The 17,890-nt window shown below is 39.0% G+C and overlaps 2 protein-coding genes across 5 annotated transcripts in view; one reads left to right on the forward strand and one right to left on the reverse strand.

The window, feature by feature from the left end:
* The first annotated feature begins 214 nt into the window (after positions 1–214).
* Positions 215–1,763, forward strand: SOD3 (superoxide dismutase 3). The gene is made up of 2 exons (XM_038135351.1): positions 215–372; positions 846–1,763. Exon 2 carries the CDS (start codon positions 862–864, stop codon positions 1,585–1,587), a length of 726 nt encoding a protein of 241 aa, XP_037991279.1. The 5' UTR covers positions 215–372; positions 846–861; the 3' UTR covers positions 1,588–1,763.
* A 687-nt stretch (positions 1,764–2,450) lies between these two features.
* The window catches only part of CCDC149 (coiled-coil domain containing 149), a 51,467-nt gene continuing 36,027 nt past the window's right edge, over positions 2,451–17,890 (reverse strand). The window contains exons 10-14 of one of the 4 annotated variants that reach the window (XM_038135347.1): positions 16,016–16,092; positions 14,650–14,682; positions 10,901–11,008; positions 5,842–6,423; positions 2,451–5,222 (exon numbers count right to left, since the gene is read on the reverse strand). In XM_038135347.1, the coding sequence (XP_037991275.1) occupies positions 5,843–6,423; positions 10,901–11,008; positions 14,650–14,682; positions 16,016–16,092 (799 nt within the window). In that variant the 3' untranslated portion in view covers positions 2,451–5,222; position 5,842. Of the gene's footprint in view, positions 5,223–5,841; positions 6,427–10,900; positions 11,009–14,649; positions 14,683–16,015; positions 16,093–17,890 lie in introns of all 4 variants that reach the window. The other 3 variants (XM_038135346.1, XM_038135349.1, XM_038135348.1) reach the window with 3 other exon arrangements.

The following is a 17,890-nucleotide window of genomic DNA, read 5'->3' on the forward strand; positions in this document are numbered from 1 at the left end:
TTCACTTGTTTTTGATGAGCACATGAAGTCACCAAAAGGCAGATTAACTTCAAAGTTTCGTGGCTTTTTCTTTTTTTAATGCCCGTGAGGACCGAGAGTCAGAGTATCAAACTCACCAGGAAAGGATAAAATACTCACCCCGCCCAAAGCAAAAATGCCTAGAACTTTCTCCCCTCCCTTCCTTCTTCCCTCCGTCCCCGCCTCCCTCCCCTCCCACGGCTCTGCCGCCTCCCCTGAGCCGGCGTTACCTAATTTCTACACGAACACGCAGTTTCTGTAAGCATCACCTTCCAGCAGCTCTGGCCTTGTGTCCGGTCACGTCTTGGTTTAGGGGAGCAGAGGCGAAGAGCTACTACTGAGGGGTTCTACAAGGTAATCAACTTGTTGCATTTTTGCTTTATGTTTGTAATGCCTAACTAATGGTTAAGTAGATGGACCAAGAAAAGCTCCTGGCAAACTGCCTTGCTGGAATTGGTTGAAGTAGCAAAGCCTACTTTTCTACAATACAAAAATACAAACTCAGAAATAGATTTTAAAACATTTTGGCTTGCTTGCTTCCTGCAGGGAAAGAGAGGTCGTTTTTGAGCTCAAGATCTAATTTAAAATACGTAATCACTAGAATTTCTTTTAGTCATGGGTGCCAGTTGTATGTGTTTAAATACACGTATGCTTTCTGATTGAGTTTCAGCTCATCACATCAGACAGGTTTGGCAAGCAGCAGCCCCCTGGCACCGTGTTCCAGCTGTTTCACTCAGCTCCCCACCGCCTGTGTGTGTCTTTCTCTCCAGCCATGCTGCATACTGCTAACACCCTGAATTCTTTGTACCTTCCTGTATCTTTTGCAGGCTCGAAATTGCCAAGATGTTTCTGATTCTTTCTCTGGTCACTGGGCTCACCCTGTCTGCCTCTGGTGTCATGACAGACAAGGAAACTGACCCACGCCAGGAGTCATTGCATGAAATACAGAAACAAGTGAACGACCTGTGGCAGAATTTGCTGTACCCAGTAACACGCGATAATGACACTGATGGGATGATTTACGCCACTTGTGAAATGAAGCCCAGCTCCAAAATAGATGCTGACAAGCCACAAGTGACGGGACAAGTCTTATTCAGGCAGAGTTACTCATTTGGAAGACTGGAAGCCTTATTTTACTTGGATGGGTTTCCACTGGATAACAATCAGTCCAGCAGAGCTATACACATCCACGAGCTTGGAGACCTCAGCAATGGCTGTGATTCTACAGGGGGACACTATAACCCTTTCAGAGTGAATCACCCTCGTCACCCAGGAGATTTTGGCAATTTTCTTCCTAAAGAAGGCAAAATCAGAAAATACAAAACAAACCTATTTGCCACACTCTTTGGTCCATATTCCATCATGGGCAGATCTGTGGTGATCCACGAGCAGGAAGATGACATGGGCAAGGGCAATAATAAGGCCAGTTTGGAAAATGGAAATGCTGGGAAACGTCTGGCTTGCTGTGTGATTGGGATAAGCACCAAGAACTTGTGGGAAGAGAAACTGCCCGAGGTTATGGACAAGAAGAAGAGAGGGCTCAACAGAAGAATGTACAGCCAGGCTTAGGTGAAGTCCAAAATGCCATCTACAGCCTGGGCAGCACAAAGTAACTCCGGCTGTGCTGTTGCCCACTAAGATATATGGCTAAAGGATTCCTGTTTGCTTGCTCCTCTATGAAATGTATATCACTTTTGTAGAGCTTCCTTTATGTAAGCCCATCAATAAAACCAGCATCAGCTCAACATTGTAAGTGTTTTCTTGAAGGAGAAAAGGTTCCCTTTTATGCAGTTTGGAAGTTGAATGCATGTGAGCAAGAGTCCAGATGGACAGGGTGCATGGGCTAAAGAATCTGTGCACTGCAAGGGTCTTTTAAGGGATTGTTAGATACCAAAGGAAAAAAGTAAGAATTTCCCTCTCATTAGACACTCCTCTGTAGTTTGGTGCCAACTTGAAAGCAGAAAGGTCTCTATGCTGTTAACAGCGTTGGGTGTTGTGTTGCAAGACCTGGGTAGTGGACTTCCCCTAGAAATAAGGGAAAGTACAGAAATTTCTGTGTTGAACTTGAGATCCATTGTTATTCTGCTTCTGTAAGTCTCCAGTCTGTGCCTGTTAGTAACAAAGTTATATACAAAAGTCATAAAGCTGCTTAGATAATGATGATAAAGTTAGCAGATCAGGGAGAAATATTATTTTCAAAGCAAAAAAATACTGAGTGTGTCACTTCATACAAAACTGAAGGAACAAAGTCAGTTTGGGCTGGGAGAAGTGACAGTGAAAAGATTTAAGTAAGATAATTTTCAGATTTAAAACTTTCACTTAGTAAGGCTTTACTTTTTAAATTTAACACAACTCAGAATATTAAAACACCACCCCATGGCTGTAATTCATCTAATATTAAGAGAAAAGGAAACAAGCGGGTAGAACAAGTGTATCAGTAAATATTTTTATTAAAGATGACAAAATTTATTAATATAGTTTAACCACATTGTGCTGTTAATCCAGGCAGCAACAAAAGACTAGTTTGCAAATAAATTAAACTGCATAATTTAGAAAGCAGACTACAAAACAGAAGCTGCTAAACAAAATGCTATCTTTTAGAAATGCAGCAAGATTTTCAACTTAATCTCAGTTAAGATTTTGAAATACATTCCTGAGCTCATAGGGATTAAAGAAATTCCACTGTCTTCATTATACAAATTCCCATATGCTTAAAAATAGTCTCACTTAGAAAAGAAGCAGCATTCTAAAAGATGCTTCTTAATCTGTCATTTTCACACACTTATTTTACAAATTCAGTGAACATTATTTTTCCAGTAACCACATTATCATACTTTCAAATGAAATCCTTCTCACACATAATGCACGACTTCACCTTTAGGTACGACAACCTCCTTAAAATCAGTTTGTGAAATGCAGCTTTTCCATACTCCTGCCACAAAATTCCCTTCCCAGTTTGCTTCCCCAAAGCCCAACACCAAAAAGGCTCACGTCTGGCTGTGATTTCCGCACTTCTAAAGGAGTAGAAAAAGGGAACACAACAATATCAATTAAAGCAATATCCGAGGAAGATACTGACAAGAATATTTAATTACTAATCATCTAGTGCAGCAACAATGTCTTACTTTTACAAGTCTCCTTGCTTTGTAGTCTTGTGTTCCTGGGAGAAAGCTAAAAATGTAGCAAGAATACACATTTGCTAGAAGAGAAAGGAGAGGGCCAGTATTGTAGCAGTGGCATCACACTGGAAATGAGGTTTTCAGAGATCTGTGTATCTTACTGGAATTTAGTGATTGCAAAGATTTAAAAATTACATCTAAGAGGGAGAATGGTGTGAGGACATTTACCAACATTCCCTAATTGTTGGGTTGTACATCAGTATGCTCTCACAGAAAACAATCAGCACATGAGGCACTAAAAAGCTGTTGATCCAGCACTGCTTTAACCTTACACCAAGCTCTTCATTAACTAATAGCATTAACTGGCTGTTAAGGGACTGTGAGCAAAATACTCATTCCCACATCTCTGGGTCCTGAAAGACACGGGGCAGGGAAATAATAAAATATCCTCAATGTTTCTGAGCTCAAGACATGAAATCTTGACCTTCTTATTTGCTTGCCTCAGTTCTGACTGCATTGATATTTAGCTCTGTGCATGATCAGTCTGTGAAGGAGGGAAAAAATACATCTCAGACAAAATGCTACTTCATGTGACATTCAGGCATTAGAGGAAAAAATCCTGCACATTCTCCTGGAGATTTTAGTTTCTACAGCTATTTTTCTTCTGACTGTCACGAAAATGAGTCAGTAATGCAGTCAGTTACAATTACTGGGAACATCTTAACACTCTTTCAAACACTTAAACTCTTGGGGTTTTTTCAGGTAATGAGGAATTTTAATGGTGAGCAAGATAACAAAATAAAAACTTTTTACTGCTTCATGTCCCTAATACGCTTAACTATTTATATAACTTTTTTTCCTAAGGATTGCTGCTTAACATCAGTGGAATGCTGCAATGTCCAATCACCCTTAAAGACAAAGTACACAGATTTGAAGAGCATTGTAAGTATGGCTTTGTATCCTGCAGACAGACACTGAAAGGGTTACACAAATGCACCTGCTAGGGAAAACACATGAGAACAGAGACAAGCCACATTTTTCACCTTCCGACTATCACTCCTTATATTTCTATGTAATAATTTACATAGAGCCTTTCTTCTGCTGAATACAAACCATTCATGGGCTCTGACACCTTGATTGTGGCAGCACCTGCTACCTCATCTTACACATACAGAAGAGTTTGTCAGTACTGCTAATATAAACTCTCTTTATTCAGCAGCTGACAAGTGGGCTGTAAAAACTTGCAGCTGGCAGTTATTTGTCAAAGAAGTACTCAGTCTGGGAGGGATTTCCCTTTTTATTAGTAGTATTTTATTAAATTTGCTTTAATTCTCTCTGATTGGTTTCAAGTTCTAGGAGTGAGAAATGAACATTTACAGACAATTAGGTCCCAAGCCAGCAGAAAAATTGCCTTGATGGCTGCTGGCCCTCAGAAGTTCCACAGCTGCAGAGACTATTCCTTATGCTACAAACAGGAAAGGAAAGACCTGCCTCCCCTTCCCCAACAGCTGCTAACTTCAACATTAAGTATTCCCTCGTTGCTGCCTTCCTAGAAGCAGAGTGGCACAGCTCCAGCATCAGGACCAAGTCAGGGAATGACACAGCAGCTCCCTTTCCCCCTAGTTATTATAGGAATGTTTTTCTATGACTAAACCTCTTCAAGAGAAGAAGTTTAAAAAAGTGGCAACAATGCAAATAACCCTTCTACCATACCATAGACTGGTGAAATGAGGAGGAAAGGAAGAGTTATCCTTAATTCCAAGTAGTAAGAAAATAAAAAAGACACAAAATTCCTTTAGAAAGGAAAGCACAGATGGAGTAGGCTGAAACCTATCACCCATTAACTAACCCCAAGGGCCTATTCCAGCTCCTGTAAGTAGAGGAATGCAATTCCAGAAACTGACAGCCAAGTAAGCTGGACAGGACATCACTGGTTCTCCTCTTGCTATTTTCTCTGCTTTAGAACAGCATTGCTGTTTCTTACAGTAAGACTTCTGGCTTCTCTGATGATGTTTCCTTCGGAGCTTCATTGAATTGGGCTCTCAGTATCTGGTGAAATAACTTGCTTCATTTTCATGAGATGAGCTGGGAGAGGAAAGGAAAAATTTTGTACAGTTGACAAAAATACAAAGGTATAAAGGTTTGTAATGAGAGAACTATATACATGCGGGGATGGTTTTCAGAGACTTCCTGTAAGGGAACAGTGATCTTATGCTACAGATGGACTGACAGTCACTATATGTAAAGAGAAGCAGAACACAGTCTGAGAAAGAAGCAAAAGCTCGCAGCCTTAAGATGCTTCTCAATTTATCACTCCAAATTTTTCATCCTTGAGAGACATTTCTCAACATTAAAATACAGTCCAGCATTAGGACCATACATGTTTCAGGAGTCTAGTGACAACAAGATAAATCATTATCACTGGCCTCTTTCCTATACTAATGAAAATTACATCAATCTATATAGAAACTTCAAATCATTACAGAAAACCAACATGACTAAACCTCATCACTAATTCTTTCCCGTATGGTTTTGGTTTATACTACAGCCAGAACTAACAAAAAAACATCTTTTTAAAAGAATTATTAACAGTTCGGTATAAAATAATCAACCCTACAGCACAATATTTAACTGATCATATCTGCAACAGCACAGACACTGCACAAGGATTACAGTGAGATGCTTGAGGGCCCGGATTTCATACCTCAAGCCAAACTGTTATCCAAATATTCACGGTTTTCAGCAGCTTCAGATGGTTTCTTGTTTTCAGATTCAGAGAGCTCCTCAAAGCTGTTATTTGTGTCTGCGGTTTGAACACTGAGCCCTCCATGCCTTCCAGCATCCTCAGAGTGCACCACATCCATGGTGCTGCTATTTTCATCCTCTCTTTCATTTGGAATTTCACAATCTCTCTGTAAGGTTTTGTCATTGTCTTTCAGGGCCTCAGTTTCACCTGTTCGTTCATTCTCAGAGTTTGAGGGATCTGTGGGGTCAGATGGATCAGGGCTGGAAAGTGGGAACTCTGCCTCTGATGAATCATTAAGCTCTGCTTCAACTCCCACGTCCTGCTCCCCCACAGGAGCGCCTCCTCTTTCCCCTTCCAGTTCTGCAACTGTCAGTTTAATTATCTGACTTCCAAGCTTGTTTATGTCTTCTTCCTCAGAAGGTAGCTGGGGTAATGAAGGGTAAAAATGTTTATTTTGGATTCTGTTATTTAAGTTTGTTCCCTCTGGAGGCAGAGATTCACTTGCAACAGCGTAAGTTTCATCACGTTGTCCCTTCTGTTCTGCTGAAAGAGAAATGGAACAGCAGGATGCTCAAGTCATTTGGAGGCATTTGTTACATATCTGATCCAAAGAATATTACTACCAGTGCTGGACCACAGAGATGTTTATCTCAGTAAGGAATATTTAAGAGTGCTTCCCTATCCCCTCCAGGTCTATTTCTTAGACAATAAACAATCAATGCTAAGTTTCTTGGCCCCGTTCTGGAACCTATATTTCCCAAATACCAACAGTTCTAAAAGTCAGACAGTACCATACTGTAGAACAGCAAGGTCAGGAAAACTTTTCTAGAGAAATATCAACTCCAAGCAAGGAACTTAGCTATGGAATTTTTTGGCACAGCTTACCATTAATCCCCCCATCACTAGTTTCAGGGGTTAACACAAGCTCCATTTATTTGGAGCTTTTCACAGGTTTTCATCCAATAATGAAGTTTCGTTATCAGTCCTCCAACATTTCTCCAAACATAAAAGATTATTTTGATTAGGGTAACAGCAAAATCAAAGCAGCAGCACAAGAATTTTAAGTGTAACATTATACTAAAATGCAAACACTGAAAAAAGAGTCAAAATAGAGAAAAATCAATGTGCAAACAAACATCCTTGTGAAAGTGTCCTTTAATGTGTCCATTAGAGGACAGGAAGCCTCATTAAAAATAAACTTGCGAAGTAAAATAAGAAAAATTAGGAAATGTCAAAAATAAGTATGCCTTGAGGGCTTAAAATTACTCTTGTTGTGCAGATGCATTACATTTCATTATTTAAGAATTTACTCCATTTCTCTCACTGGAATCCTGCCTCACACAAGAATAGGACTGCCTGGCTGCAGAGGACCAGCCTATCTCCATCATACCTGCCTCACTTAGAATTTGGGAGCTACTGAGTGAATGAGACCAGGGTTGGCACGAGGGGAACAGACACTCTTACTGCCATCAACAAAGCTAGGAATGCAACCCTGAAGAGCTGGAATTTAAGTCTGTGGAAAAGGCAGGGATAAATTAACTTTCAAAAGGTGATCACCCACTGGATCTAAGCCTCATTATCTGAGAAGTCAGCTGGAAAACTAGGAGCTTGGTGTGCAGTACTGCTCTGCTCTACATCAAAGTGCTCCAAATGAGCCAAAATGCATGTACCTCAAACTAGCACTCGAAATTAGCAGGGACTCTACCTTCCTCTTTGCATGCCTCAGTTTCCTCCCTCTTACAGTAGAAAAACAACAACCTATCACCTTGCTGCAATCTCCTGAAGATAAATTGTCTCAAAGCACTAAATCACCAGAGAAAAGTTCATAGAAGAACAGCACTGTTTTCTTCAGGGAATGCCTGAAACAGCACCCAGGCAGTACAGCAGGGACAAGGAATTCAACAATGGAAGGGAAAACCCCGAGTAGCTGTTCATTAGCAGCTGTGATGCTCAGGTACAATCCATCCAGTGCATCGGATAAAGTGAGATTTCGTGGCACAAGAAAGGCTTTAATTCATATGATTGTACTCTGTCATTATGCATGTTCACACAGGAACTGCACGGTACATCCTGCAGACATCCACCATCCAGCTTAACTGAAACAATGATAACAAGTGCAGATTAAAGCAGGCTTTGATGAGACCAGGGTAAGCAGATAGACTGGATAAAAAAAGCCTGCAAAAGCCCTCTGATTATCTACAGATCTAGCTAGAGCAACACTTGATGCATTATAAAAAGTTCTGATGAAGAATAAGTGTTTATTGAAAAGCTAAGAAGTTTTCTTGAGTCAAACAGGCACCAAATACCTGTGCTACTGTTTAAAAGGCCATGACTGACCAATGTGCCATGAGATCTAATATATAACAATAAGTAAGAATTTCACTGTTATTGTGGTTATCAACTGTTTTCATTCAACTGATCATTCCATGAATAGGAAAATAAGAGTGGCTTTGTTTTTATTTCAGTAATACTTTAACCAAGAGCATACTTGTTTGATGAATGATGGTAGATGAACACACTCCTGGTTTTTTCCCAGTTGTGAAGATTTTGGAGGTATGTGGTATAGATGAAAAATTGCAATATGCACCATATTCCTGACCCTCCTCAGCAGTCATTCTCTGTGCAGAGTGGTACAAAATGTACCCAGCTATCATTCCAACACAGATACTGACTGTAGAGGAGCTGTGTGGCTCCAAGTACAGGGATATGCCCCACAGCTGAAAACACACTGCTTCCTTTTCAGGCTTTGAAGGGAAAATGGCAGCCCCAAACGTCCTTCAGAAAAGGCATCTGGAGCAGCAGAACAGGTTATTGTTGTGTCACCTACTGCTAGAAACTACGGTGTCCCCTGCACAGCTGGTTGTAGATATGTGCTCATCTATGACACCAAAAGGTTGGCCCAGTTTAATTATCACAGACATAACTTTTGTCTCAGTTCTCACTGCAGGTTATCAGATATATTGGGACATAAAGGTAAGGGGAAACCCAACCTGTAAGTGTAGGCAGAACAGTAATTTCTTAACCTGCTCCAGTTTGATGACAGAATTTCTATGATTAACCTTGGTTCTCATTATGGTCATGGGACAGAGAGGAGAAAAGAAGGAGATGACCTCCCGGGAACTGATTCTTCCTATGACTGCCACAGGTCTAATCCTGGTCTGTCCTTTCCTATCCAAGGCTGTTTACTTCTGCCCTTCTCTTCCCCTGCCTATCTTTCTGTTCCTGCTCCATATCCCCTTGTTTATCCAGTCCCAATACCCACTGTGCCCATTTCTCATCCACCTTTCAATATTTTAATCACATCTTGCTTTCACTGCCTATGGTCTGATTCCTCACTCCTGTGCTCTGACCTCTGCTCAGCCACATGCAAGTCCCTCCTCACTCAGACTTCCACCAGCTCTGTTAAACCCCATCTACTGGAGTCCTAATCTTGGCCTTTCTTCTCACTCTACTCCAGGTTTTTTTCCCTCTAAGTTTACTTTATTTCAAAGGAATGGTGCGTACAGAGTTTTACCAGTACTGGTGGCACAGAGTAAGCTCAACAGAATAACTTGTTTGTTTCTCAGCAGATGAGATATGTAAGTGAATCATGTAGAACAAGGTGGAAACTCCAGACTGCTTCCTGAGGCTGGAAACCTTTTCCCTAGATTTCAAATGCCTATAATTGTATATACAGAAAATGATTGTATATTTGAGAGAAAAAAACAAAAAAAACCAAAAAAACAACCCAAATTCAAACATACAAAAGACAAAAAAAAGCCCACCAAAACCCCATGTAGTCATCAGTATTTAACACACACACAAACAAAAAAAAAAAAAAAAAAGAAATTATTTGGCTATCTTAAAAAAAAAAGCTGATGTAGAAAACACAATGTGGAAAGCTTCAGCCCAGAGTTAAGGTTTGGCAGTGTTACAAAGCAACAGCAAGAGGGTCTGATGAGATGTGAGAGACAGATCAGACTTGCCTGTCTGATCAGCCTGTAATCACAACTGTAATACCAGCCTCACCTAGGACAAATATGGAAAGAAAAGAGCATAATGCCACCAAGTAAATACTTTCAGTAACTGCAGATTTAATTAAAAATCAACAATTAAGTAGGTAAAATAATGAATATTTATGAGTTATTATTACTCACCAGAGAACCATTCATTACAGTTTCACTTCTTATTTTTAGTAAAAGTATCAGCTGATCAAGATTATAAAAAAAGATCAGCCTTGCCGTCACATTTTATCAGATAATGACACAGACTATAAAGTCAAAATTAAGCCACAATCTATTTAGTTTCAGGACTAACAAATAAATTGTTTATGATGCTTCATGGTTAGCTGAGAAAGATCTGGGCATATCATAATGTTATGCCCATTAAAGTCTTTATCCAAATGCCAGTAAGCAAATATAATAATCCATCTCCCATCCACTATGAAAAACTAAGGAAAAACAAATCAAGGTTATCAGCAACTGTCAAATAAAGTTAAGACCGACATTGGAGAGATGCTAAAGCTTGCTATTGGAGAAGGATTTTTAAAAAAACACATGTAAGATTATGAAAAAGCAGTCAATTTCTCTGGGACAATGAGTTGGGTATTTCAATTTACCATGTGCAATCAGGAAGCCATTCATCTAGACATCACCTATAATGCAGTAAAGTGCTAAACCAGTTCCACAGACTGCTTCCTACTGTGCATTTTAACTGAGGGGAAAAGTGCAGGAATCAGTTAACTGCAACACAGATGGCATGAATAACTTCACACAGAATCATGTTATCTGGCAGGAAAATTCTCTGAGGTGTAAGACCTGATCCCTACCTTAGCAATCCATTCAATAGTAACTTTTCAGTCGTTTCTTTGCTATTTGTACTGGGACCATCTATCTGTTTTACTTGTGGATGATGTATTCAATCTCTGTGATCACTGAAACTTTGCCTTCTGCTATCCCAGCATGAAAATTTATTACATTTTATTTGGAAAGAAATGAGTGCTCAGCTCTCATCATGTTCTTATGTCCCAGGTGCTCACCTTGTACTTCAGTTCTCTGAGGCTTATCAGCAAACGCTGACAACGGTGACCTGGACCGCTGTATCACAGGCAGGGCTGGGTCACTGAATGTTATCGTATCCTTCCCACCTGGAACAATCACACTGTTAGAACTGCTGCCTCACCAATTACAACCTCCGTGCATCAATGATGTTCCCTACAAAATTTTAACAATGATATTGAGAAGTACAGAACAGGAAAAGCATCTCAAATGATCCTTTCACAACATGGAAAAAAATACTCTGTACTGGAGCCACAATATGCAAGGCAAAGGCAGAAAAGCTGCGTGTTTTTATCCGCAGTACTAAGTAAAGGCCAGATTTTAAAGACCAGGTGCTGTATGCAGCAAATTGAATTAGCGATTAGAATTCAATTAAAAATAGTAATAATCAGATCATACCAAAGTAATGGATCACTTGCATGCTATGACCAGCAAGTGTTCAGCACTGACTCTTTACTCTCTGTTTTTCTGTTTCATGTGATACAAGCAGGTTCATCATTATGTAGCTTTATGCTTCAGATTTACATATTATCCTGCACTGCTTCCTTAAAAAAATCCCTAAAAACTTCACATAATTAAGAACTGAGGGAGCAAACAAGTACACATTGCTAGGAAACAGGACGGATTTTAATCTGAAAATTTCCAAAACATTTCTGAGAATTTAGTTTTAAACCAAATGGAAAAAGGCAATTTTCCAGCTCTTTTGCAGACAAAATAGTGCAAGAAACCCTTCATCTGAGGACTCTGCTGTAGACGCTTACTGTTTACATATTTTAGCAATGCAGAAAGCAACACCTGCAGATCCTTTAGGAAGTCCTCCACTATTCAGGATGCTCATGTTTTTAGTGACTGACACTACCTTAAACCTAGAGGGGAAACGGCAGGAAATGTGCAAGATCAGCTAAGCGTGGTGTTTGTGTGGCCTCCAGAACAAGTGCCAACTGATAAGTAATGGCTGGGGAGGCAGCAAGACACTGCTCTATTTATCTCCATGAGAACCGACATTTATGTAACAGCCACTTCGCCCCTCTAAATCTGTTAGTACGTTTCACCTTAAGGCAACATCCTAAATCTAATCACCCATCCAAGACAAAGACTTTCAAGAGAACACCAGGTCAAGAGATACCTGGAATAAGTCCAGCTCTGAGAAAGTTCTGGTGCATACTAAAGAATAATGAAAGTCAAGCTGTTCCCATGGAGTCTAACTGGACCACTCCAATCCCTAATTCCTTTTAAGGGCACTGGCTGCAAATACCTTGATCCTGAAGATAGTAATGATCTTTTTATACCCCTGCCATGTCAGGCAATGCATTGCAGCAGTATGAATGCAATTAATGCTTTTGAGGCATGGATCTTGTGGAAATTTGATCCCCCTGTCAAGCGTGCATCAGAATTCTGCCTTCGCCAGACTCAGTAATGAAAACAGCGTTAACTAATAGCAAAGAGGACAACCCTCCAACTGTAAGACAAAATTAATTAAAAACATAAAAAATGCAAAACAAATCCAACCAATATTTCAAAATGCAAAAGCTCCTAGATGAATGTACTTTCCTGTAACAGTGAAGGAATTTTGTGTTGGAAGAACCAAATTATGCAGGGAACTTGTGGTATGAAAATACCCAACAGATAATCACACACAGTCAGAAGCAGCCACATATCCAAAAAGATACAAAAGAATCCAATGGAAGAAGTAAAAAGATGATGAATAAAAAAAATGGGTAGCGGTTTTCATACAAAACTAGAAAGCAGAAGCTTTTAAATTTATTTAATAAAAAAAGTAAAGCCTGAGCTGAAGTCCCTGAAGATTGCAAGACAAGCTTCACAAAAGGTACTTCTTGACTTTCCAGCCAGCATTTACACAGTAAACACATTTACTTTCCCATTTTTCTCTGAAAACCAGCCTGGTTACAGAAAATAAAGCTAAGCTCCGTATCCACATGTCTTAACAATAGATGTGACCCCAAAGAGTCTGATGAATATTTATTTATTAGCAGCGATTCACATCCATTCATGAAGGAGGCACACAGGGGTACTGCTGCACTACATTCTGTGAATCATGATCTGAAGCTGGATTACACACAAAGAATTTCAACTAGCTGCTGTGTAAGCTCAATTTCATAACTTACATAGCTTCATGTTCCTCTAATGAATTTTTCAAGGACGATAGTGAAAAGTATACGGATCTCAAAATACATATAAGTTTTCAGTAATAGTAAATTTTTCATTTTCTTCTCCAGGGTTGGGTATTTTCTTATAACCTCTGCTGCACCCTATGCCACTGTAACTGGCTACAGCCACAGCAGCTGCAGAGCCCTTTAATTCTACCCTCCCTCTGCTCTGCGCTGATTACTGCAGGGCAAGAGGCAGCATCGAAACTCTCTTATCATCCCACACAGAAGAAGGCTGAGTCATGGCTGGCTCTTACTTAGACTTTTTTTCCATGGGAAATCTGGAATTTTCAGGAAATGACAGATTTACGAAAATACAGAATTTCCCATCTGAATGTCTAGTGACATCAGACTGCAAAAATAATTAAATGGAGTTTATTATGTAGTGTTATTGAATACATTTAACTTATTTGTGTGCATATTTCAACCACAGTGTAGCCAAGACAAAGCAAAGAATTAAATGCTTCTGTGAACATCACATTCTCTGCTTCCTTCTTAAGGGAAGCAGGATTATAAAAAGAAAATCAAAGCCAAATCTATGCCCAAACTTGCCTTCTTTTCAGCAATGAAAACAAACCTCACAAGAGATTCACTTAACTAAAGCCCATTTTCTAAGCAGGGCAATATAAAGTCTGGTAGGCAGAATTTCCACAGGGAATGAAATTCACCTTCTCAAAAATTATATATGCATTTCCTGTTGATTAGCTTCCCCACCGTTCATTCATGGCTTTCTCAAAAAGCAGATGACAAATATGTCACCTAACAAAAAACCAGAGGCATTCAAGATCTTTCTTCAATAGGATCAAGTATATTAACAGCATGTGGAAGATATTATTATCATGGTGACAGTGTATGTTATAAATGTTATATAAACAATGATGACTAAGTAGGAACATTAACTTCAGATTAAAATCCTGCAATTTGTAATGTGCATTTCTTTCAGCGCTAGAATGAACATCAGCTTTTATTAGCTTTTTTTTTTCCAGTGATAAAAAATTCCACTCACAACCAAATAATATTTTTTCACTCTGGATTTAAGACTGACTAGATGAGATACTCTCCATGTTCTGCTCCTCACCCAAGCCAATATTCAGCTGCAGAATCCATTGTGGTATTCCCACACTAATTGTTACACACTGCTGTTTTATGGAGCAGAAGCTTTACACGCTCTGAAAAGAAAACTGGTGACCCACCAGGTGTTGCAATGCTCTTTTTGACCACCTCAGGATTAGAGTGCACTTGGAAACAAAAGTGCACTCTTGATTTAAAAGGCAAGCAAAAAATCAACAAAATGTCAGGGCTCAACAGAACTCACAATCCAGTGTAAAATTCCTTTAAAAATATTTACGATCATCCCCTCTTACTATTTTCCATAATGCAAATGAACTTTCATGTAGAGCAGCCTCTATTTCTCCTGTGGTCATCTAACTCAATTGACTGAACATCTTAATCTGCTGGATATAAAAGTGTTCAGATAACATTTCCATTTATTTACATGCAATGACAATATTTAACATACTGCTAGGATCAGTTACTAAAAAAATACGTTAAGCAGAACCTACTCCCAAATCCCACTGAGACATTGTAGCTCAGGCCTTCAGGCAGCAAAAGAAAGGAAGGAAAGAGACAGTTGTTATTGTATAAACATTAATTTGATGCTTTACCTACATAGATCAATGTGGTGCAAGAAGTTCTCACTTCCATTTTTTTTAAAAGACATTTTGCAAACAGGTGAGGTGCTGCATTTATTAGTGTAAAAATTTCATGGAACACTAGTTTTGGAAAACAAAACAGAACAAACAAACCCCTACAGTACCTTGAACCAGTGAGTTTGAAAGACATGTTTGGAGTACTGTGCTAAACTGCATTAGCAAGGTCTTAGACAAACATTTCACCTTCATCCCTTGGAGACTGAGGGGAGGCACAACTGGACTAAGTTGGGTGACTAACTGAGGAGAAATCCATGGAAATACATTTGGACCTCCAGTTCTGGAAAGAGTCAAGCAGGACTGAGAAAGCCCAAATGGGCAAGCTGAAGCAGAAACACACCACATCAGCCCAAACAGCTGAACAGCACAGGTCTGTTACAAGGGCTCTTCAGCCCTGTCAAATGTTTTCTTCTAGATTTACAGGTTAGGTGGAAAAACCAGAGCCAAAAAACCAGAAGCCTAAACCACTCTTTCCCACTCTTACTAGCACTGATAGGAATCTGTAAACAACAAAGCCTAATGATGCAAACACCACCTACAAAGTAGCATAATTTACAGTGGTTACAGAAGACACAATTAGGTGCAATGGGAAGAAAAGAAGCAAGAAAGTAAATATAAATTAAATATTGCACATTTTCCTAACAACAATGTCTATTAGGAAGCAGATTAATCTCCCATTACTTGAGTAATCTAAAACCAAATACAATACTTAAGGGACTACAGGGAATAAGCCTGTTCTGGAGAGATGGACTAGAAAATTTAGAACCATTTACGTTTCCAACTTCTAGGAGTTTGCGATTCTACAGAAAAGCATTTAAAAGCAGTAAAAAATAAAATCCATGGTTAAAAGAAGTACAAAATTAATAAATAAAATTGGTTGAAAAACATAATGACCAATGACCTGTGCATCATTTTATGCAATGTTTAAATAAAATAGTTCCCTTTTTTTTTGCCTGCTGTCTATGGAAATAATTTGATTACTTCAATATTTAATTTTTTTTTTTAGCACTTTTCATGTTATTTGACTAAGAAGTTTACAAAGTCGAGTGATTTTTGCTTTCCACATAACATTTATTAGACAATTCTAATTTTGCAAATGTGCTGAATAGAGCATCCACAAGGTAACTGTCATTAAAAAATCACGGCCAAACTTCTCTTAAATGCAAACATAACCCTGAAAATTAAATAATGCAAGCTATCTGCTTGAAATTTTACTAACCTGGAAGACTCCACAAGCCAGCAATTTCCAAAGTTCTTAATTTCTTTTCTAGTTCTGCCACTCGATTACCTAGAATTCTTTGGAAAAAGAATAGTTGTTATACCAAGGTAACCAAAGCCCAATTACTTATATGACTACAGTTGAATTTTTAAATTGCTACTTAACTAGTGCAGTAAACCTGTATACAGTCATCTCTTTTCACTAACAGCAATGGACAACCTCTCCCAGTGTTAAAAGAAAATTAAATATATTTATCTAATCTATACCATGCTTTTAAAAAAGCAAAAGGCCTAGGATGTACTGGACAGTCAATCTTTGCAGTAAAGAAGAAGAAAAACAACTCACAATATTTCTGTCTTCTTGCCTGCAAATATCACTTTATTTTCTTTATGGCTAAAACCAGAAGGTAAAAGCTACACAGACAAAATGTGGAAAACTCAAGACAGCATCGAGATTGGCTGTGAAGTTCCAAGACACACATTTTTGCTAGTCCTTTATTCAGGGAATTTTCTCTATCACTAAGGTTGCCTAAAATGGTAAGGAATATATTTTCTATTACACTTTAATTTTTATTTTTTTTTTAGCATTGAACTGCTTTCTACTTTACTAAAAAGCTTCAAGTTCTTTGGTGCCTTTATCACCCACTCAGTATTCACTGTATTTCTCGGGCCATGTCTTCTTTTTTTATCTGACTTCATACACAAATACTATTTGCAGTTAGCTCTCCTGCAGGATTTAACTTTTAGTCTTAATTCTCTCCCCAGATCAAATGAGAGATTTCTATCTTGAAAAGAAGACTCGTTTCTCCAATGAATTTTTGCAAGTGTTTCACAGGCACAGCAAGTCTGCTAGAGTCAAAATCTTTAAATAAATCCCAAACAATACTCACTAGACTGAGAAACGTAGACAAGGCAGCAATTCTAAACATGACAGCAGAGATTATGGACAGCAAGTTTTACTCATCAAATTACAGCAACAGGATAAATCAGTTAAATTTGAACTGAATGCTGAGAAGCAGCATATCCCACCCCAGCAAGGCAATAGTATCTTCCCGGGCATACCAGAGCTGTGTAATACTGCACTGAGAGCTCCTCAGCAAGGGCTTTATGTGCAGACATTTGAGCACACTGGGAATGTCTTTACTGACAAGATGGCAGATTCTGGGAAGGATATGAAGATCAGCACACCCAGCAACTATCAAAGGGGCTAGAAAAATTGATTAACAAGGACTAAGCGTTTTTGAAATCTCTACTGTGAAGGCTTTGCAATGACACAATAAAAGCCTATAAGTATTTTAAAGATTACAAAAATATCAAGATGAAAGACAGAATGTAAAACAGAAAGAGAAAGCTTATAATAAACATCAAAGAAAGCACTGAGAGGTACAGGGGTGTGTGTCAACTAAAAAGAACAGTCCATCACATTCAAAAGCAGAAGAGAAAAGACAAAGCAGTTATGTTTATTTCCCCATTGAAACGCAGTATTTCAGTAGGTTAAAAAAGTTATGATGGATTTACTACTGTCTCCTACAATTAAAAGCAAAATTATTCAGGTCTAGATTTCACTTTCAGAATGCTTCCATCTGGTATGAGAAACTCAGCCTTAATAACACTATTTTCATAGCCCTGACATCCAGCAGCTGGGCTCTGCAGTACAACACACCAGCTGACAGCATGAGGCACAGAGCAGCTTTCAGGAAACTCTGCCTTGCACACTGGGAGCCCCTCCCCACCTTCCTGCCTAAGGCCTCACCAAGGGTCAGCTAAGGAACGTGGAATTCCCCAGGCTTAGAGGGGAACAGAGAGAACAGAGAGATGTAAGACTTCTTCCACATCATGTTAGCTCTGGCAGGGAGCTGACAAAACAATGTTGATT

This window comes from Motacilla alba, chromosome 4 (genome assembly GCF_015832195.1).
Source record: "Motacilla alba alba isolate MOTALB_02 chromosome 4, Motacilla_alba_V1.0_pri, whole genome shotgun sequence".
Taxonomy (NCBI): domain Eukaryota; kingdom Metazoa; phylum Chordata; class Aves; order Passeriformes; family Motacillidae; genus Motacilla; species Motacilla alba.

Coding starts and splice junctions, on each gene's coding strand:
- SOD3 (XM_038135351.1), top strand. CDS start 862: ATGTTTCTGATTCTTTCTCTGGTCACTGGGCTCACCCTGTCTGCCTCT.